Source organism: Myotis nattereri (assembly GCF_964212035.1).
Source record: "Myotis nattereri genome assembly, chromosome: 16".
In the NCBI taxonomy this organism is placed as follows: Eukaryota; Metazoa; Chordata; class Mammalia; order Chiroptera; family Vespertilionidae; genus Myotis; species Myotis nattereri.
The window spans coordinates 30830950-30849174 of record NC_138091.1 but is presented as its reverse complement, the minus strand read 5'-3'; the positions used below and the strand labels follow the sequence as shown (position 1 = coordinate 30849174).

At 40.3% G+C, this 18225-nt stretch overlaps 1 protein-coding gene across 1 annotated transcript in view; it reads right to left on the bottom strand.

Annotated features, from left to right (window-relative positions):
* Positions 1-18225, bottom strand: part of ANKFN1 (ankyrin repeat and fibronectin type III domain containing 1) — a 482658-nt gene that overhangs the window by 119260 nt on the left and 345173 nt on the right. Inside the window, exons 8-9 of the mRNA XM_081109618.1 lie at positions 3918-4112; positions 2104-2217 (exon numbers count right to left, since the gene is read on the bottom strand). Coding sequence (XP_080965744.1) covers positions 2104-2217; positions 3918-4112 — 309 coding nt within the window. The remainder of the gene's footprint in view (positions 1-2103; positions 2218-3917; positions 4113-18225) is intronic.

Below are 18225 nucleotides of genomic sequence, written 5' to 3'. Positions count from 1 at the left end.
GCCTTTTAGTAATTAGTTTATGTGTTCCATGAGCTAAGAAAGGTTGAAAATCACTGTCTTAGAATGATACAAAAAATCCAAAGTGAACCAATTCAATGCTGTCTTAAGGAAGGTTCTACAGACAGAGTGGAGTTATCTGGAAGTGCCTCAGAAGCTCTAAGGCAGGGGTCCTCAAACTACAGCCCGCGGGCCACATGCAAATACAAATATTGTATTTGTTCCCGTTTTGTTTTTTTTTACTTCAAAATAAGATATGTGCAGTGTGCATAGGAATTTGTTCATAGTTTGCTTTTTTTTAAACTATAGTCCGGCCCTCTAACGGTCTGAGGGGGACAGTGAACTGGCCCCTTGTTTGAAAAGTTTGAGGACCCCTGCTATAGGGTGTGGGGAGAGCAATGTTTTTAGACATGGGAACAGGGCCTGGGAAGAAGAAAGGAAATACATATGCCACTTGGACATTTCTGTGGCCCAAAGGGAACAACAGTGACCTGACCACAGAAATTCTGCCTTGTGGCCTGGCATCTTGGAGTATGCGTGGAAGGCTTTGTCAGATTTTAGAACTGTCCAGGGTGTTTCTGTGTGTCTTCATCATTCAGGGAACTAGATTTCTTTATGTCTACCACATTCAAGCGTCAGTGTAGGAGATACATCTGGCACTGCTGTGAGCCTTAGGCGGGTTCCTTAACCTCATTGCCTCCGTTTTCTCATCTGCAAAGTGAGAATCTTAACAGTACCTACCTCATAGGGTTGTTGTGAAGATTAAATAGAGTTAATACATATATAGGCTTTAAACAGTGCCTCACATATAGTAGGCACTATGTAAGCCTGGACTGTTTTCATGGTAGCATCTCTGTAGTATCTTTCTCCTCTGGGCTCTCCTTTCCTGGTGCTGCTGTAGCAGTCAGCTCAGACTGTTAGGACCTCTTTCCAATACTTCATACATTGTATTGCCACTGAAATCGTTCACTCTCTGATCTTGTCTTTATCTTATTCAGTGATCTGCAGAGTTCATTAAATAAAGTCCAAATGCCTTCATCTTGCTTTGTAGCCTCATCCCACTCTTACCTCCTGACCCTAGTTTCACACTCTAATCTCACATTTCACTGCACCTTGTCAGGAACCCTCCCCTCCCCTGGAACCACGCTATTTTCTATGCCTTATTCTCCTTCACTTGTCCTGGCATGTTTTCACTTTTGTACCTGTGCTCACTGTTCTCTCCACTTGGAGTTTATCTTCTGGTTCAAATCCTAGCCATCCTTGTAAGCCAGGCCCAAATGCCACCTGCACCCTGGGGCCTTTCTGAGCTCCAGTGATCTTTATTTATTACTAGAGGCCCAGTGCACAAAATTCGTGTACTGGTAGGGTCCTTAGCAGCTGCCAGCTGCCCACCGGAGTACCCTTCCCCCCCGCCCCCTGGTCGAACTCTTGGACAACTCCCAGTTGAGGGGACAATTTGCATACTATTCTTTTATTACATAGGATTGTTTTTTTTAGTCCTCAACCCTAGTTACCTGTCTTTACAGCTATCAATTTATATGTCCCCTATTTAGTATGTTCCACATCCCAGCCTCTAAGTGCCTTGGAGCCAGGCTCATTCTTTAGTACAGTGTTTCTCAACCTGTGGGTCGCGACCCCTTTGGCGGTCGAACGACCCTTTCACAGGGGTCGCCTAAGACCATCCTGCATATCACATATTTACATGACGATTCATAACAGTAGCAACATTACAGTTATGAAGTAGCAACAAAAATAATTTTATGGTTGGGTCACAATATGAGGAACTGTGTTTAAAGGGCCAGAAGGTTGAGAACCACTGCTTTAGTATGTCCTCCTCAGTCCTGTCCCCAACACTGTGCTATGCACAGAGCAGTCCTCTGCAAACAGAATTGGAATATTAATTGAGAATCCTGGAATGACAGTTCGGTCTTTCTGTGACGTGTTCTCAGTTACCTTATTGTTCTGTATGTGGGAATATTTCAACTCTCCATGGAATGAATAAAATAGCCCATCAGCAGGAAAACAAACACAAAATGCACAACTGATCCTCAAACAATGGATTGTTTTTTTAAGAAGGAGTAATGAAAAACTATCTGAGTTCAATACCTTTATATCTGGTCACTACAGCTGCATTGACACTAAGAGGCTCTTGGAAGCTGACGGTGAGTGATGTGCTGCTGGTTACCATGAGGCAGACATTGGTTGGCACCTCGGGGGCTCCTGGGACAGAAGGAAAAACACAAGGATCTTAACATAACAAATCCTTTTCAATGTTCTCACCTCTTCAAAGGATACCCAGAAACACACACTATGGAAACATTTGTTTTGTAGAGCCTAATAGCTTTTGCTTTTGAACATTTTCATTAGAAGTCTCAATGGCCTTTATTTGTTGCCATCTTGGTCTTATTTGATCATTAAAACATCATTTGAAGGGGTAAATAATACCAGTTAAGCCTTCCCAAAGTATCCTGGAAACATAATAGGAGGTTAGCTGGACCAGCGAAGAGGAGGCTAGAAAGTGTTAGCAGGAACTATTATATTTCATTAAGTACTTTTGTGTAAATCATCTCAGGGGAGACTTTTTGCAACTCTGTTGGTAGAAAGGGCAAGTAACAGCATTCCATTCTTTTTGGGTGAGGAAGCTGCAGCCCAAAGAGGCCAAATGACTTGTTCAAGGACATATGGCTTTGGATGACCAATTCTGGACTCTTCCCAACATGGGATGTTAACTCACCTTGCTCTCATTGTGCCTGCTATTACACAGTAGTATTTTACTAGGAAAGAATTCACATGCAAATGTCATGTCTACTAATAGATTTCTTATGGTGTTAGGTATTTCTTCTAGGTGTTTTGTGATTTAGAAAATTAAAAATTGGTATCAAGTCTAAAAATATGATTTCTTCTAATATTAATTTGTCCTGAATGAAGCACAATAGCAAGTGCATTTATTAAAACAATGGCTGGATTTTTTTTTAAAAAAAAGAGCAAACATATCAGCATTGCTTAAAAGATTGTTAATAATAAAAGCAACCTTTCATTCATGTCAGTTATTTGCTTCAAGAGAAAGGAGTAGGCCTAGTTTGGGGCTTAGTATTGAGTACTACTACAGAAAACAAGAGTTTTACTGCTTTGGTTTTTATCACAGCTAAGGTTACTGGAGCAGAGGCAGATAATTCCCACACTAATGAACTGACCTTTTCCTTATATTTAAATTTTCAATATAATTCTAATTTTTTTGCTGTTTGAATAAGATTTTCTTTTGTAATTAAAGTTTAATATTTCACAAGTTTGAGTTTGAATTACATACATATTCTTTTATATCAGAGGCTGCAGTAAGCAGTACCTTCCAGTGCTAGTATTATCCAGAAACAGGACTTGTTTAAACTAACAAAAAGGACTGGTAATAGAGAATGGACGTGCAGACAAAAGCATAATTCATGGGTTGATTGCCTGTCCTCTGCAGCCTGTATTCACTGAAGGTCAGTTTACATAAGCTCTATATAAAAAATGCAGTAGAGAGTCGAAAACAACTTACATTTGAGCCTGAAGCAGAAACTGGACAAATAGGCAAACAAATATTTTTCCACCTCTGCATCCCAAAATATAGTCACTTAGGGCATCAGACCATCCAGGTCATTAGGCATTAGGGCGTAACGGGTGGAAAGTGCTAGATGAGTGTGACATGGTGGAGGGAGGCCAGCAGCACTGAAGCCTCATGGCTGTGGCCAGAGAACCTATCAGGAGCCAGAAAATCAAGACAAAAGATCCTTTTACAGTCTCCCAGAACCCTTGCTCCAAACAGGCCGACAACGGTCATCCATGACCCTGTAGTGTTACAGAAAAATCAGTAAAGGAAGGCCTGGCTGTCTCAAACCAAGGTTTGGTCCAGTTAAACGTAGAGGGCCTCTGCTTATACTCACTGGCATGTTCGAAGCCTGTTTTCATGCATCTGTAGAGCCGGTACCTCCACTCCCAAGCTTTCAGCTGTTTCTCTTTCTCTGTGTTGTCCAGACTGAATCCTTCATTCTCCACCTGAATGGACAGTTCACTCACCCTCTCCTGGGCTTCCTGCACCAGTGTGTTGAGGTGCATGGCTCGACTTTCCAGGCTGACAACTAAACAGAAAGAAATAGGTGATTCCTTTTTCTTGCTGGGAAAACGCTGCTTCACTGGCAAGAGATCTGAGAGTCCACTATAGGTTTTAAAAAATGCCCGGCGGAAGTGGGATCCATATTTGTTACTAATGTTTTGTTATGATAAGGTCTAATTAGTGACATTTACAACTAGATTAAATGGTAAATCCATCCATTTAAGATATTCCCATTGCCCTCTGGCCCTCTTGTGACACACACCCCATACAGCTGCTTAGCAGTTAATTAGAATTCCACTGTCAAGTGCCCACGAGGACCGCTTCTCATCCAGATTGCACACGTTTCCATGCTCTTCAGAGGACAAACACTTAGGAGCTAAAGCTCTGCAGGGCCAGGACGGCCCTAGGAAAAGTCATTGATGAGGGAAGCTACATTCTGCCAGAGTTGTCTGTTCTTTGTATTTTTAGAACTTGATTCAGATTTTTTGCTCTTATCACTTTCTGCCCAGCTCATAGACATTTTTGTATGTGTATCCTAGTGGCATAATTCTGTTAGTATTAGTCAATTTATTTATTGCTAACAAAGTGTTCTGCTGCTGCCACAATAGGTCTAGTGCAGCGGTTCTCAACCTGTGGTTCATGACCCCTTTGGGGGTCAAACGACCCTTTCACAGGGGTCACCTAAGACCATCGGAAAACACATATATAATTACATATTGTTTTTGTGATTAATCACTATGCTTTAATGATGTTTAATTTGTAACAATGAAATTGGGGGTCACCACAACATGAGGAACTGTATTAAAGGGTCACGGGATTAGGAAGGTTGAGAACCACTGCTCTAGTGAATTCTGATAGCTGACTTGAGTGTGATCAGACATTGATCTTTGATTGTGGTCTGATTGTAGGTATGGTCTCTGGAGATGCCCATGCCCAAGAGAGAAAGCTGTCCTAGCTCTTCTTGCTGAGAGAACCTCAGCTTGATATTTCTGTTTTACTCAAGGCATGATAGTCTTTGTTTGATTCATATCATGTTGTTGACCCAGTCTGCTCCCGTGTGAGTGAATGTTCATGTCCATGATGTTTCACATTCTATGTCAGGCTAGGAGGCTGCTTCTTATGGTGGCTCTCCTACATGTGAGGGTCTGCCTAGTTGGTCACTTCTGATCTGGGCATGTGGTAGGGGATCAGATCATGAAACATCAGAATCAAGTTTGGCACTTCTGTTACCCACCCATTGAACACTCTCTGTGACCAAAACAATATTTTCCCCCAGGTGGGTGGGGAAGAAATCCAACTATATCATTCTTCTAATAAAGGGGGAAAATATGATGAAGATAACTCAAGTGAAAATTTGTTAGGTGTATTTTGAAATGGAAATTAGGCGGTTATATATTCATATTCTCTGTGTTCATAGGCATGTTTGCATTAATTACAGGAAATGAATACTAATTTATTATTGCCCCTGCTCACTATCAGTCTAAATTTATTTACCGATGAGGTCAATGAAAAATGAGTTGAGTCTTTTTTTCCTTTTTCTTTCTTCTTTCTTTTTAACATTACTATTTAGAACACTTGGGACTGTGTTTTGCTGTAGATTTGTCATGGTTAATGAATGTTGCTGTAGCAGTCAATCATGTACTCTAAATACTGTCACGCTTTTTTTTTTAAAGCCTCAGTCATGAGCCATGACAGAAAAATAAACAAATAAATATAAAGCTAAAAAACTCTTTCACTGAGCAGCTACCCTACGCAGAATCCCCCGGGAAGGCTAAAGGAGGCCAGAATAAATGATAATATAAGTGCTGTGGACCTAGGGAAGCAAGGATGGGGTATGAACAGGAGGTTCTGGAGAAAAAAAATACACATATACACATGCGGGCGCATACTCCAGTGGAAAAATTGGCAATATTAGTGGCCTCAAGGTGCAATTTCCTGGAGCAGTGAGATTGACAAGTCAGTACTAAATGCTGTTAATTTAACTAACTTCAGATTAATGGTAGAGTCTGCTATGACTGAAGCCCTCAAACACAGTCTCATTATAGCCTTGCTGGGAAGGTCCTAAATATAGGCATTGACAGTTTAAAACAAATTCGTATACATTTGTGTATTTTTAGACATAGGTTAGGCGTCAGAGTTTGTGTCACAGTTTTCAGGTTGATTAATTGACCCAGTAACTGCACCCTCTACCCAATCCCCCCTCCTTCTTTCACTCCAAATTATAGAGAAAATGGGGGAATTGTCCTTGCTAAGTCATTCAGTGAGCTTTTTATTGTAAGCCTGATGTTTGAATTGCATGCATGCGTCAACACTTGCGTGATAGACACATGATTTATAAAAATAAATTTTTCTAATACTATAAAATCCCCCCTATTAATTTTTATATTCACAACAGTTATTACGGGTGTGAATTCCAGGTGGCATTTCAGATGGACAGCTTCTCTTAAGCTGTGCTTGGCTCCCCTGACATTTTTCCTGCTTTCCCTAGTACAACACGCTTTGTTTCCAGACTTTCCCTCTCCTCCCAGGTTGTAGACATGATGTTGTTTTACTTATAGGGGTAAAGGGATTCTATATCTTTAAGATAAAGCACTTTGCCTTTTCATAGACTAACAAGGGAGATGCATATAATTTGATGACTAAGTAAGTTTTCCAAGCTCATATAGATCCCCGTGCTTCTTTCTCAAACGGGTACCTAAACCGCAGCCTGATGCCCCAGAATGAGTAGGCGCATCTTCCTGGGTCACCAAATTTCCTGTGTAAATTTTGGTGAAAACACATTATTTATAAATTAAAATGAACACTTTTGTTATGGAGAAGAGGAAAAATTTCCCCCAAAATTGAAGATTTTTTTTTTTAAGGGAAACTTTATAGAAGCTCCCCCGCCCCAGGCTAAATCTCCAGGTGCCCCTGCCAATATTTGCCTCTGTTAGAGGTAATCCCATGCATGAGTGGGAGAGGCAATGACTGAGCCAGTGGTTTCACCAAGCAAACCTTCCCCCTCCCCAACCCCCATGGACTTTTTAATGGCTTAATAAAACACTCTCTTTTGAAAGATTTTCTTTATTGACTACCAAATCAGCTGACTCATAAATTAATCATTTTCTCCCTATTATTAATGAGCTATATAACTGCCAATAGAAGCATCTGTTCAGTAGGAGATAACCAACCTAACAAACTGGGTTAATACATTTTAAGCAAAAGTAAGTAAAAGTGATAATTATCTTAGATTGTGTAGTTTTATCTTTACTAAGTAATGATTTGGTAGGTTAGGCATTTGGTCCTGCTGGGAATCGCATTCCTGTTTCTGCCTCCTCAGGATGAGAACCTTTGCAACCCCCTTATTTTAAGGTGAAGAAACTTAGACCCAGGGAGGTGGAATGATTATCCAAGATTTTCTTAAAAACCTTAAAAACTCAGTGAACTTCCTCTAAACCAAATGGAATGCAAATTAATCTATTATTTATGTATTGCCATTTTCTAACAGCTACCTGTTTGTCATGAGATTGGTGAATTCATTTTGGTTGGTTGGTTGACACAGAAACTAGAAAGGCTGTGTCTATTTTATGATTGATTTTCCTGCCCATCCACTTCTCTTATTCTTGGATCCATTCTCCCTTTGCTTCCACCCTCTGAATATTTCCCCCTTGAGTCTGGAGCTCCTGGATCTGTTTGCAAGCTTGGGCCTTTTCTCTCTTACTGCTGTAGATCCCTTCTCCAGCCAAGCAGCTACCCCTCTGCACTGCCATAGCCAGCACAATAGAGGGTCTGTGAGTGTGCCGGGAGCAGTCCGGCTGGGGCAGGACCACTTGGCGGCTCCTGAAATAGGCTCCTTGCTATTGTGGTGTTTAATTATCAACAGCATTTCTACCACCCAGTGTTTCTGAGTATTTGTTATAAGACCTGCCCAGCTAATTAACTATCGGGTAGGAGTAGGGGGAGGGGCAGGCACTTGGTGTTCAAAGAATACAATTACGGTTACTGTTTAAACCCTGAGATAAATAGTGATCAGACACCATCAGAATCTAAACTACAGATTACTAACTACTTCTTCGCCTTGCTAGTTCTTAATTTCGCCCTTGCCCTGCAATTCGTAAATTTGGGCCTGATTGATAATTGCTTAAAAGCTTGAAAATATAACGAGGGTAAAATCTAATTTTTCTTTTTAGGTATGAAAGTGAATATATTTAAAAATTTTTTTTTTTCAATTAGTTTACATTCAATATTATTCTGTATTAGTTCCAGGTGCACAGCATAGTGGTTAGATAATCATGTATCTTACAAAGTGGTTCCCCAATATTTCTAGAACCCACCTGCCACCATATATAATTATTACAATACTAGAGGTCCGGTGCATGAAATTTGTGCACTGGGGGGGGGGGAGGGGCGGGCGGGGTGGCGCACGGGTCCCTCATCCTGGCCTGCACCCTCTCACAGTCCAGGAGCCCTCGGGGGATGTCCGACTGATGGCTTAATTCCCACTCCGCCTGAGGCATTAGTCGAACATCCTTAGTGCTGCCGCAGAGGCGGGAGAGGCTCCCGCCATTGCAATTGAGCTCGCCAGTGGTGAGCCCGGCTTCTGGGAGCACACTGACCACCAGGAGGCAGCTCCTGTGTTGAGCGTCTGCCCCCTGGTGGTTAGTGCACATCATAGCGACAGGTCTTTCTGCCATTCAGTCGATTTGCATGTTAGCCTTTTATTAAATAGGATTATTGACTATATTCTCTATGCCGTACTTTACATCCCCAAGACTATTTTGTGACTACCAATTTGTACTACTTAATCCCTTCATCTCTTTCACCTATCATCCCTAATCCCCCTCCCATCTGGCAACCATTAGTGTGTTCTCTGTATTTGAGTCTGTTTCTGTTTTGTTTATTTTTTTCTTTAGATTTCACATATAAGTGAAATCATATGGGATTTGTCTTTCTCTGTCTGACTTAGCATAACAATCCTCTTGGTCCATCCATGTTTCACAAATGGTAAGATTTCATTCTCTTTTTTTGGCCAAATAATATTCCATTGTATATATGTACCACATCTTTATCCAATCTTCTATCATTCACTGTAATGTTATTTACAATAACCAAGATATGGAGACAACCTAATTACTCACTAATTTTTATTTTTTAATTGAGACTTTCAGGGAACAATTCATTTGGCTTGCTTAAAAAAAAAGAATACATTTGCCCATTACTAATGATATGCCATCTTTCAATTTAGCACTAACTTTTCTATTGTTATTAGCATTTTCCTTGTTTTTATTGTTCTAAGACAAGCATTTGGTCTAGTGCTCAAAGGATCCTTATAACCAGCTTTAGGTGCCTTTTCCTGTAGTCCCTTGGCCCTATATGATTTCCTTTGTGAGGAGACGTCATCAAGGTAGCCCAGTCCTTTTCACTTTTAATATTAACTTAAAGAGTTTAGTTTAAAGAGTTTCCTTATCCTGAGCTGGTTATAAAAGGCTGTAGGTTCCCTATACCACCGCTCCTTATGAATGTATGACCCTAACCAGTTATGCCGACATCTGGAGCCCATGTCTTATCACTAAAAGTGGCATAATAATGGTACCCCTCTCATAAATTGTGATGTTAGTGATAATTTACAGAGAAGACTCAATTAGTAGAGGCTTGCATTGTTATTATACCCATTGGTATATGTTATGCTTTTTTAGAGGCACACAAAAATAAATACTTGTTTTTATAAAATAGCTTTATGTTCTTACATTAAAAAGAACCCCCTCTTTATCCAGATACCATTCAGAAATATGTTATGTACTAAGTGGTATCAGTTTCAACCCTATCTGTTGTTTCAAAGGATAAAACAAGGTTACTTAGGTATAAATCTTGCATTGTAAGCCAGTATCCTCTGGGCAAACAAGAATAGACAGTTAATAAAATTTATCTTTGCTAATCATAAGTGACAACCTTCTAACAACCTCACAGCTCACTTATTTTCAGGTAGGAACATCAAAAGAAAGACTATAGAGGTAATCCAATAATTGAACATCTTTAAATTCAAACATTCTCATACCATAAGTTTTAGTTTACCCATTTTGCTAAGGTTCAGGACTCAAAATTCATTTTGGCTTTACTTATGTTCAGGTTTTCCCAAGGACTTTGAGAGTGGTTCCTAAAATGTTTTATAGATTTGAAGGTTAAAATTTTCATTTTAATTACCATAGAACTTTCTTCTCTTAGAACTCATTATACTCTGGACATAAGGTCTGGAGTGTTTTTCTCTGCCACTTTCCATCAGAATGTATATTCACAAAGTCCATATTATATAGTTTAGGTTGCAATTGTAGTTCTTTAAGAAGCCAGGGCCAATGACACAGAGAGGGACTCCTGCCAGGTATCCCAAGAGGCAAATGGACATTTTCTCTAAAACAAACACAGAAAACACTTAAAGAACTTATTTAGGAAATACAAAGCATATTACTCAATAATGTTTATAGGGAGCTTAAGTATGAAAGACGATAATTATATCTTCTAATTTTTATGTGCTACCTGATAGAAATATAATGTGAGCCATATTCCTTTAAATTTCCTAATAGTGACATTAAAAAACAAAAAGAAACAGATGAAATTATTCTTACTATGTTTTAGTTAACTCAGTAGAGCAAAAGTATTAATTTAACATGGAATCAATATAAAATTATTAATGAGATATATTCAGTGTAAAATTTACATTTAGAACACATTTTGGACTAGATACATTTCAAGTACTCAGTAGTTATAGTGGCTAGTAGCTCTTGTGTTGGCCAGTGTAGTTTTGGAACATAAAATTCTATAAACTTTAAAAAGTGCTTTTTTATTGAGCAATGTTTTCACAGCACAAACTATACAACAGATAGATAAAATATTTAAATACTAGAAACGCTAGTGTTTGTTGTTTTTGTTTTTTTGAGAGTTATACTGGATTCCAATGTTTTTGACCATTTATAATATGCTAGGGAAATGTTTTAAAGCTATTATTACATTTAATTCTCAACAATCCTAGATAGGTAGTGGGGTATCCAGTTTCCAAGAGGCCCTCAAAAATCTTTGTCTCCTGGTGTTCACATGCTCCTACACTGTACCAGGGTTGGTCTGTGTGGTCAACAAGATTAAGGAGAAATGAAAATTGATCATTTTTGAGGTTAAGTTATAAAAGACACTGTTGCTTCCATTTTGGTGTCTCTCTCTCCAATCATTTGCTCTGTGGGAAGCCAGCTGCCATGTCAGAGAGCAGCTTTATGGAAAGGGAGAGGCCCATGTACAAAGTAACACAAGTCTCTTGTCAACAGTCACTCTGAGTAAACTTGGAAATGGGTCCTCTAGATCAGCAGTCGCCAACCGGTGGTCCTAAAGGTTAGCGACCGCTGCTCTAGATCAATCAAGCCTCTAGAGCAGTGGTTCTCAACCTTCCTAATCCGTGACCCTTTAATACAGTTCCTCATGTTGTGGTGACCCCCAACCATAAAATTGTTTTTGTTGCTACTTCATAACTGTAATTTTGCTACTGTCATGAATCGTAATGTAAATATCTGATATGCAGGATGTATTTTCATTGTTGCAAACTGAACATAATTAAAGCATAGTGATTAATCACAAAAACAATATGTAATTATATATGTGTTTTCCGATGGTCTTAGGCGACCCCTGTTAAAGGGTCGTTCGACCCCCAAAGGCGTCGCGACCCACAGGTTGAGAACCGCTGCTCTAGAGGCTAGGAATGATTATTTTGCAGGAATTTAAGGATGGGAACCTAGACTGTGAGTGTGTGCATATACACACACATATGTCAAAGATATTTTCTAACTTTATATTTTACTTTGTGACGAGGAGAATATATTCTGTATATATTTAAAAGTGAAAAGCAAAAGCATGAAAAGACAATTTAAGAGCAGGTAACTATAGCTCAAGCTGTGGCCACCTGATGTCTAAATAATTATTTGGAAATATAAAGATCAATTCACTTCATATTCAGTGAAATCATTGCCTTAAATATAAATAATATATTCATACCCTTAACTAGAAGTAACCTTGGGATTCATTCAATTAAGCACATTTATTGAGTGCCTACTGTTTGCTAGGGATATTGTGATGAATGAGATAATTTCTGCTCATGTGGAATTTATATTTTAATGAAGGAGAGAGAAAATATCAAATAAAAACATAGACATAAGTGCTATGCAGAAAATTAAAATGTGATTAAATAAAAATGAAAATAAAATGACTTTAGCCTTGGTGGTCAGAGAAAGCTTCTCTTGAAGATGTTATGTTTAAACTGGAATGTTAAGAAGGAGTTGACCATGTGGTGATAAAATTTAAAGCCTTCCAAACATAGGAAATAGCAAATCTGAAGGCCCTCCGGTATGATAGTATGGCACATTGAAGGGATGGAATGGAGTCTCGTGGGTGTATCATGGGAGAGGAGTGAGCAGTATGAGATGAGGTTCAAGGAGCAGGTTTGTATGTCAAGGTGAGGATTTAGCCACCTATTTCATTTTATTATTTTTGCCTGGGGTGACCAGTTCTGAAGACATGTTGTAATCATTTTTAACTCACTGACAAAGATTTCTGTGATACCTAACATTTGCAACTGGGTTTCTCTTTATTAAATCATACTAGAGGACTGGTGCACGAAGTTTGTGCACTCAGGGAGGGTCCCTCAGCCTGGCCTGTGCCCTCTTGTAGTCCAGGAGTCCTCAGGGGATGTCTGACTGATGGCTTAGGCCAGCTCCCCGTCTAAGTTGGCAGTCGGACATCCTTAGCACTGATGCGGAGGCGGGAGAGGCTCCCACCACTACGTTGCACTCGCCAGTCGTGAGACCAGCTTCTGGCTAAGCAGTGCTCCCCCTGTGGAAGGACATTGACCACCAGGGGGCAGCTCCTGCATTGAGCGGGATTGGGCCGAAACAGGCTTTCCGACATCCCCCGGGGGGTCCCGGATTGCAACAGGGCGAAGGCCAGGCCGAGGGACCCCACCGGTGCACGATTGGGGCTGGGAAGTGTCCACAGGAGGGCTCCAGGGCATGTCTGGTCCATCTCACTCAATCCTGATCGTCCAGACCCAGCAGCAAGCTAACCTACCGGTCAGAATGTCTGCCCCCTGGTGGTCAGTGCATGTCAAAGCGAGCAGTTGAGCGGCCTTAGCATATCAATAGCATATTACACTTTGGTTGAACAGACAACTGGACACTTAGCATATTATATAGGATATTTAGCCATGGAGTCCATACCAAGAGATTATATGCTGTGTTCTACTTGATCCTATCAAATTTACTGTCCACATATTTTAATGAAGCAGGTGAAAATATCTTAGGACTCATTCTAGAGATGTGCCTAAGGCTAGTTCTTTACATATTCTTAATGGTTGCAAATCTTTGTCCTTTGAGGGTGGACTTGCTTTCAGGAAAACTCTAAATCAAGTCTGGTGAACATGGAGGGTGATGACGTTGGGCAGTGCTGTTTTGGAACAAAAATCAGGTGTGACTCTAAGCAACGAGTCAGATTTTCTCATAAACTGGCTCTAAGGACAAATCCAAACGTGTTCAGAGCAATGGCAGCACTGTTGGAGCAAGTGTGGGGTTTCCCATGAGGACCATGTTAAAGGATAACATTCGTTTGGGTTGTAGACTTTCTGGTGTGTTTGTTTACATAAAGCTGGCCTCATTAGTTTATAGTCACACCTCTTAGACGTGCCCTGAACCAGTCCCAGCACCAGCACGAACCCCCAACTACTGCAGAAACGAGGGGTGCATCCTGACAAGTCTGCCAAAATTGTAACACCGGTGTCTGTGTCCTACTCAAATGACAGTTACTATGCAGTTGCATTTTATGAAGTAACTGAACATAACTCATTCTGGGAGACATGTCCTAGTCCCATTTACAGTATCCAAGAGAAAGCAAGAGAGAGGAGTTCACAAAGAAATGCAGAGAGAGGGGAGATGGTTTGAAGAGGAGGGAGAATGCTACCCTAGGAAAGGACAGAAAGACTATCAGGCTACATCTACAACCAAATTCTACAACAGGTACCCCAAATATAAATTACTGGAAAACTTAAAGGTATTTTTCATACATTTATGAATATCACACACACACGATGTATTAGTGTGTATGTGTGAAAATTCGATACCTGTATTTCCCAGCAGCATAAGAAAGGGCTTAAAATTACAACTGAAAATTACAATTGAAAATTTCTAAGTACCTACTATGTGCCAGATACTGGGATTAAAAGGCGAGACAAAATCCATGTGAGTGATGGGATTTGCACATGGTAGATATGCAAAAACAACAACACCTGGCTTCGTTATGATTACTTATTTACAGAGCCTAAATGATGCCAAATAAATAGCAGCCTCAGAAAGGCTAGGACCTCATTGATTATTCAGTAAATTCCTCTGGAGACTGTTGGACTGTGATTTGATGGTATGAGTTAGGATAAGGGAGGGTTTATGACTAGGGACTTGGCCATGCAGAGACAAGTCTTTCCCAGATACCGCTGTTCAGTTGAACATGAGTAGTCATGGACACTGGAACACTGAATGGATGAACTATCAAAGGCACAGCCTCCAGGTATCCTGAAGTATCTCTGTACATCAGCTTTCCTAACTTCAGTCCTTTCAGATTCTGTTTCCTGAACTCGGCACACCAGTCTCAGAGGAAGTACTTGAGATGCTATTATAATAGTGACTGAAGTTTTCTTCTAGAAGGTATAAGTATTACTTTGTGCTGCTTGCTTAAAGGTGAGAGGAACAGAAAAAAGTCGCTAAGATAGTAGAGTCATCTAATGAGCAGGTGGTAGTTCTGAATACATTTAACCTTTGCAGTGTACAAGTTTGGGTGGCCACTCTAGGACTTGCCCTGTGAATAAGAAAATGTACATGGTTGAGTTTCAAGCTGTGTTTATAGTTCTATGATTGAGGAACTAAAGACTGGAAGACAGGGCCACACCAATGGTTAGGAGTTAAGTCCCTAAACTCCTCTGTGTCCTTGTGATTCCTGTTACAAAATGGGAGAATTACAGAGGACTTTCTTCTGAGTTGTGCTGGATTCTTGATTGGCATAGTAGAAAAAGTACCGGGCTAGTTTTCAGAAGGGAGCACATAGGGGTAGAAGACAGAAAAATTAACCCTATTAGAAACCCTGCATTCTGCTTTGAAATACTTGACAAGCATTAGTAGAGGAACAGATGGAGAATCAGGGAAGGAAGGAATTGAGCATCTGTGGTGTGATAGAAAGAGTGCTAATGCTTTTCCACAAATACCAAAGAATTGAATACTAAAGACCTGGGTTCAAATCATGCCTTCACCACTTATTAGTTTTGTAGCATTTGGTGAATTATTTGACTTATTCCAATTTTCTCATTGAAATGGGAGTTAGTTTCCTCATTTCAGCTCATTGGCTAAAATGAGGAAACGACCATCTCACAAGCCAGCAAAAACATTGTTGAAATATGTAAAACACTCTAGGAACTTAAGACTTCATTGTTATTTTTCTTCTCTTATACCCTGTCTCTGAAGTTACTGGGGAACAATTGGTAGCAGGTATTTGCTTATTTGGTTCTGGCTGGCAAACTAGTTTTTCTGGTTGGCTCTCTCATACTCATGCACAATAGCACGTTCTTTTGTATTTGGTATATGAAATGAATTAGAAATACCTGAAAACAGACTGTGTTCTTTTGTCCTGCCTCTCTCCTACAGGAATGGCACCTTAGTGCATAGCACAGGATTTTAGCACACACAGAAAGATGCAGGGTCCAATGGCCATAGCTTTCCGTTATTGGTTGTTTGGAAAGGCAGTAAATTTGCATAAAGGGACCTCAGGCACTGGTGTCCCACAGCCTTGGAGTTGAGTTTTTGGTAGGCTTGGGTCAGTCATTTAGCCTTTCAGCATGAAACTTTCCTCTTTGAAATGAGTTAACAACACCATCCTGAAGGGCTAGAGTGAAAAATGGAGATGTGTATGTGGAGACTTAATAGATAGATACTCAGTCAAGATTCCTTTGCCGTTTTTACACCTGTGGGAGTCCATACTACTAAGTCTTTGACTTGTTGGATGGCCAAGGTGACTTAGGTGTCATATTTCCCAGAGGCTAAAACCTGGGTTGATCTCTCACTGTCCTTTCCAACTTTGTGATGATAATTGTGGTTATCATTCTTGAGGGAGTGAGTAAAACCAGGGATCTTTGAACACATTTTCTTTTGGTTTAACAAGATATTTAGTACTTGGATTCTTTTATAGGGATTTAATTATGCACAAAGAGGCTTGGGGAGAGTTGGGAGTCTTACTAGTTTAATGGAGAATTCTTTGTAGCGTCTTAGGTAAGTAGGACTAATGTTTCATCCAGCCCAGTGCAAGCAACATCTGAATGAATGGTCTCCTTGTTTTTACAGAGTGGGGCTCAGTCTGCATTCTCTATGTTCAGACCCTCTGATTCTTCCTCCACTGCTCTCTCACTGGATCTTCGGGTCAGACGTTATTGCAACATAAACTGGAAGGTAGCAAATAAGCCCTTTTGATTTCTTCGATCCTTCTTTGCCCATCCCTGCAAATCCTCCAGTCTACTAAAAGGAAGCAGCACTTTGATGATGACGCTCTTACTGAAGATGAAGAGCCCCAATCCTGTGGAACCCAAACCCTCACACTCTTTGACATGGATGTGGTGAGCTTAGCATTTTTAAAATAAAGAGTTTTCTGATACAAGGGTCTGTCTCTGGACCTAGTCTTTGGGTGGCAGGGGTTTATGAAATTTAGAGCCAGAGACGTGACCTCTAATTACATATTTGCTTGCTTCTCTTTCAGCCTCTGGGTCTCACCACTTGGAAGTAAGTGAATCAGTATTAGTGAAACTAACAGTTTGATGAGTTTACTTTTTTTCTTTTAGGAAACATAAAAACTGTGGCTCAGAGCCATTGTGGTCACTGGGTCAGAGAGTTTGCACCAAGGGGAATGTGAGTGCCTACCTCAGAATGTTGCTGCGAGGATTAAAGGAGTGAATACATGTAAAGTGCTCAGAATAGTGCCTGGCCAGGGGTAGGGTTGTATGATTTTACCCCATCCACTCCTGGGTAGGGTCTGCCTTTGGCCCCAGAGTAGCTCCCTTTGGCTAGTATCCTCAGCTCAACTCCAGAAAGAAGCCATTCACAAAAGACCACATATTATATGATTCCATTGATATAAAAGTGCCCAGAATAGGCAAATCTTTGGAAACAGAAAGTAGATTGGTTGCCCAGGGCTGGGAGCAATGAGAGGTTAAGGTGATAACTAATGGGTTTGTTTGGTCTAAAATTGTGATGATAAGTTTCACAATTCTGTGCATATACTAAAAACCGGTGAATTGTATGGCATGTGAATTATATCTGAATAAAGCTGTTAAGAAATACATCCAGAATTCCACCCCTGCTTGCCATCAGGGTCATTAGCATGCTAGTCCAAACAACTGGCATCTGTCTTTTGTACCACTAAAACTAGACTCCTAACTGCTCTTCATAATTGCCTCACCACTGTCTATTCTCCACAGAGCACTGTAGTGATCTTTGAAAATGTAAAGCAGACTGTATCATGCAACTGCTCCGCTGTCTCCTCATCACACAATCAAAGTGAAGTATCTCACCATGGCCTGAATGATCTGGTTCTGGTGACTTCTTCCTCAGCAACCCACCTCTCCTGTGTTCATTTTGCTTTAGCCACATTAGCCTTCTTGTTCTTCAAATACGGCAATCTCATTTCTGCCTGCCTCTGCAATTTGACGTTCAGTCTGCCTAGAATTTGACCCCCACCTCATTTTTTGATGTCCAGGACTAGGCTCAAATGTCCTTCCATCAGAGAGGCTTTTCTTGACCAACCCTATTTAAAATAGTTCCCACTCCATCAACCTTTAGCCACTCATTCATTTTATTTTCTTCATAGTATTTATCACTGTTTGAGTTTATATTTTAATTTAGCTATTTACTTGCTTATTAGAAGTCCCCTGTACTATTATGTAAGTTCTATGAGAAGAGAGAGTTTTGTCTTGCTCACCACTGCATTCTTAGTACCTAGAACAGTGCCCTGTCCTCAGTTTTTGTTGAATGAATCAGTGAAACCAGCATACAGATTATGAACATAAAGACAATATCTCACATACTTACTCTTTTTCTATGCATTTC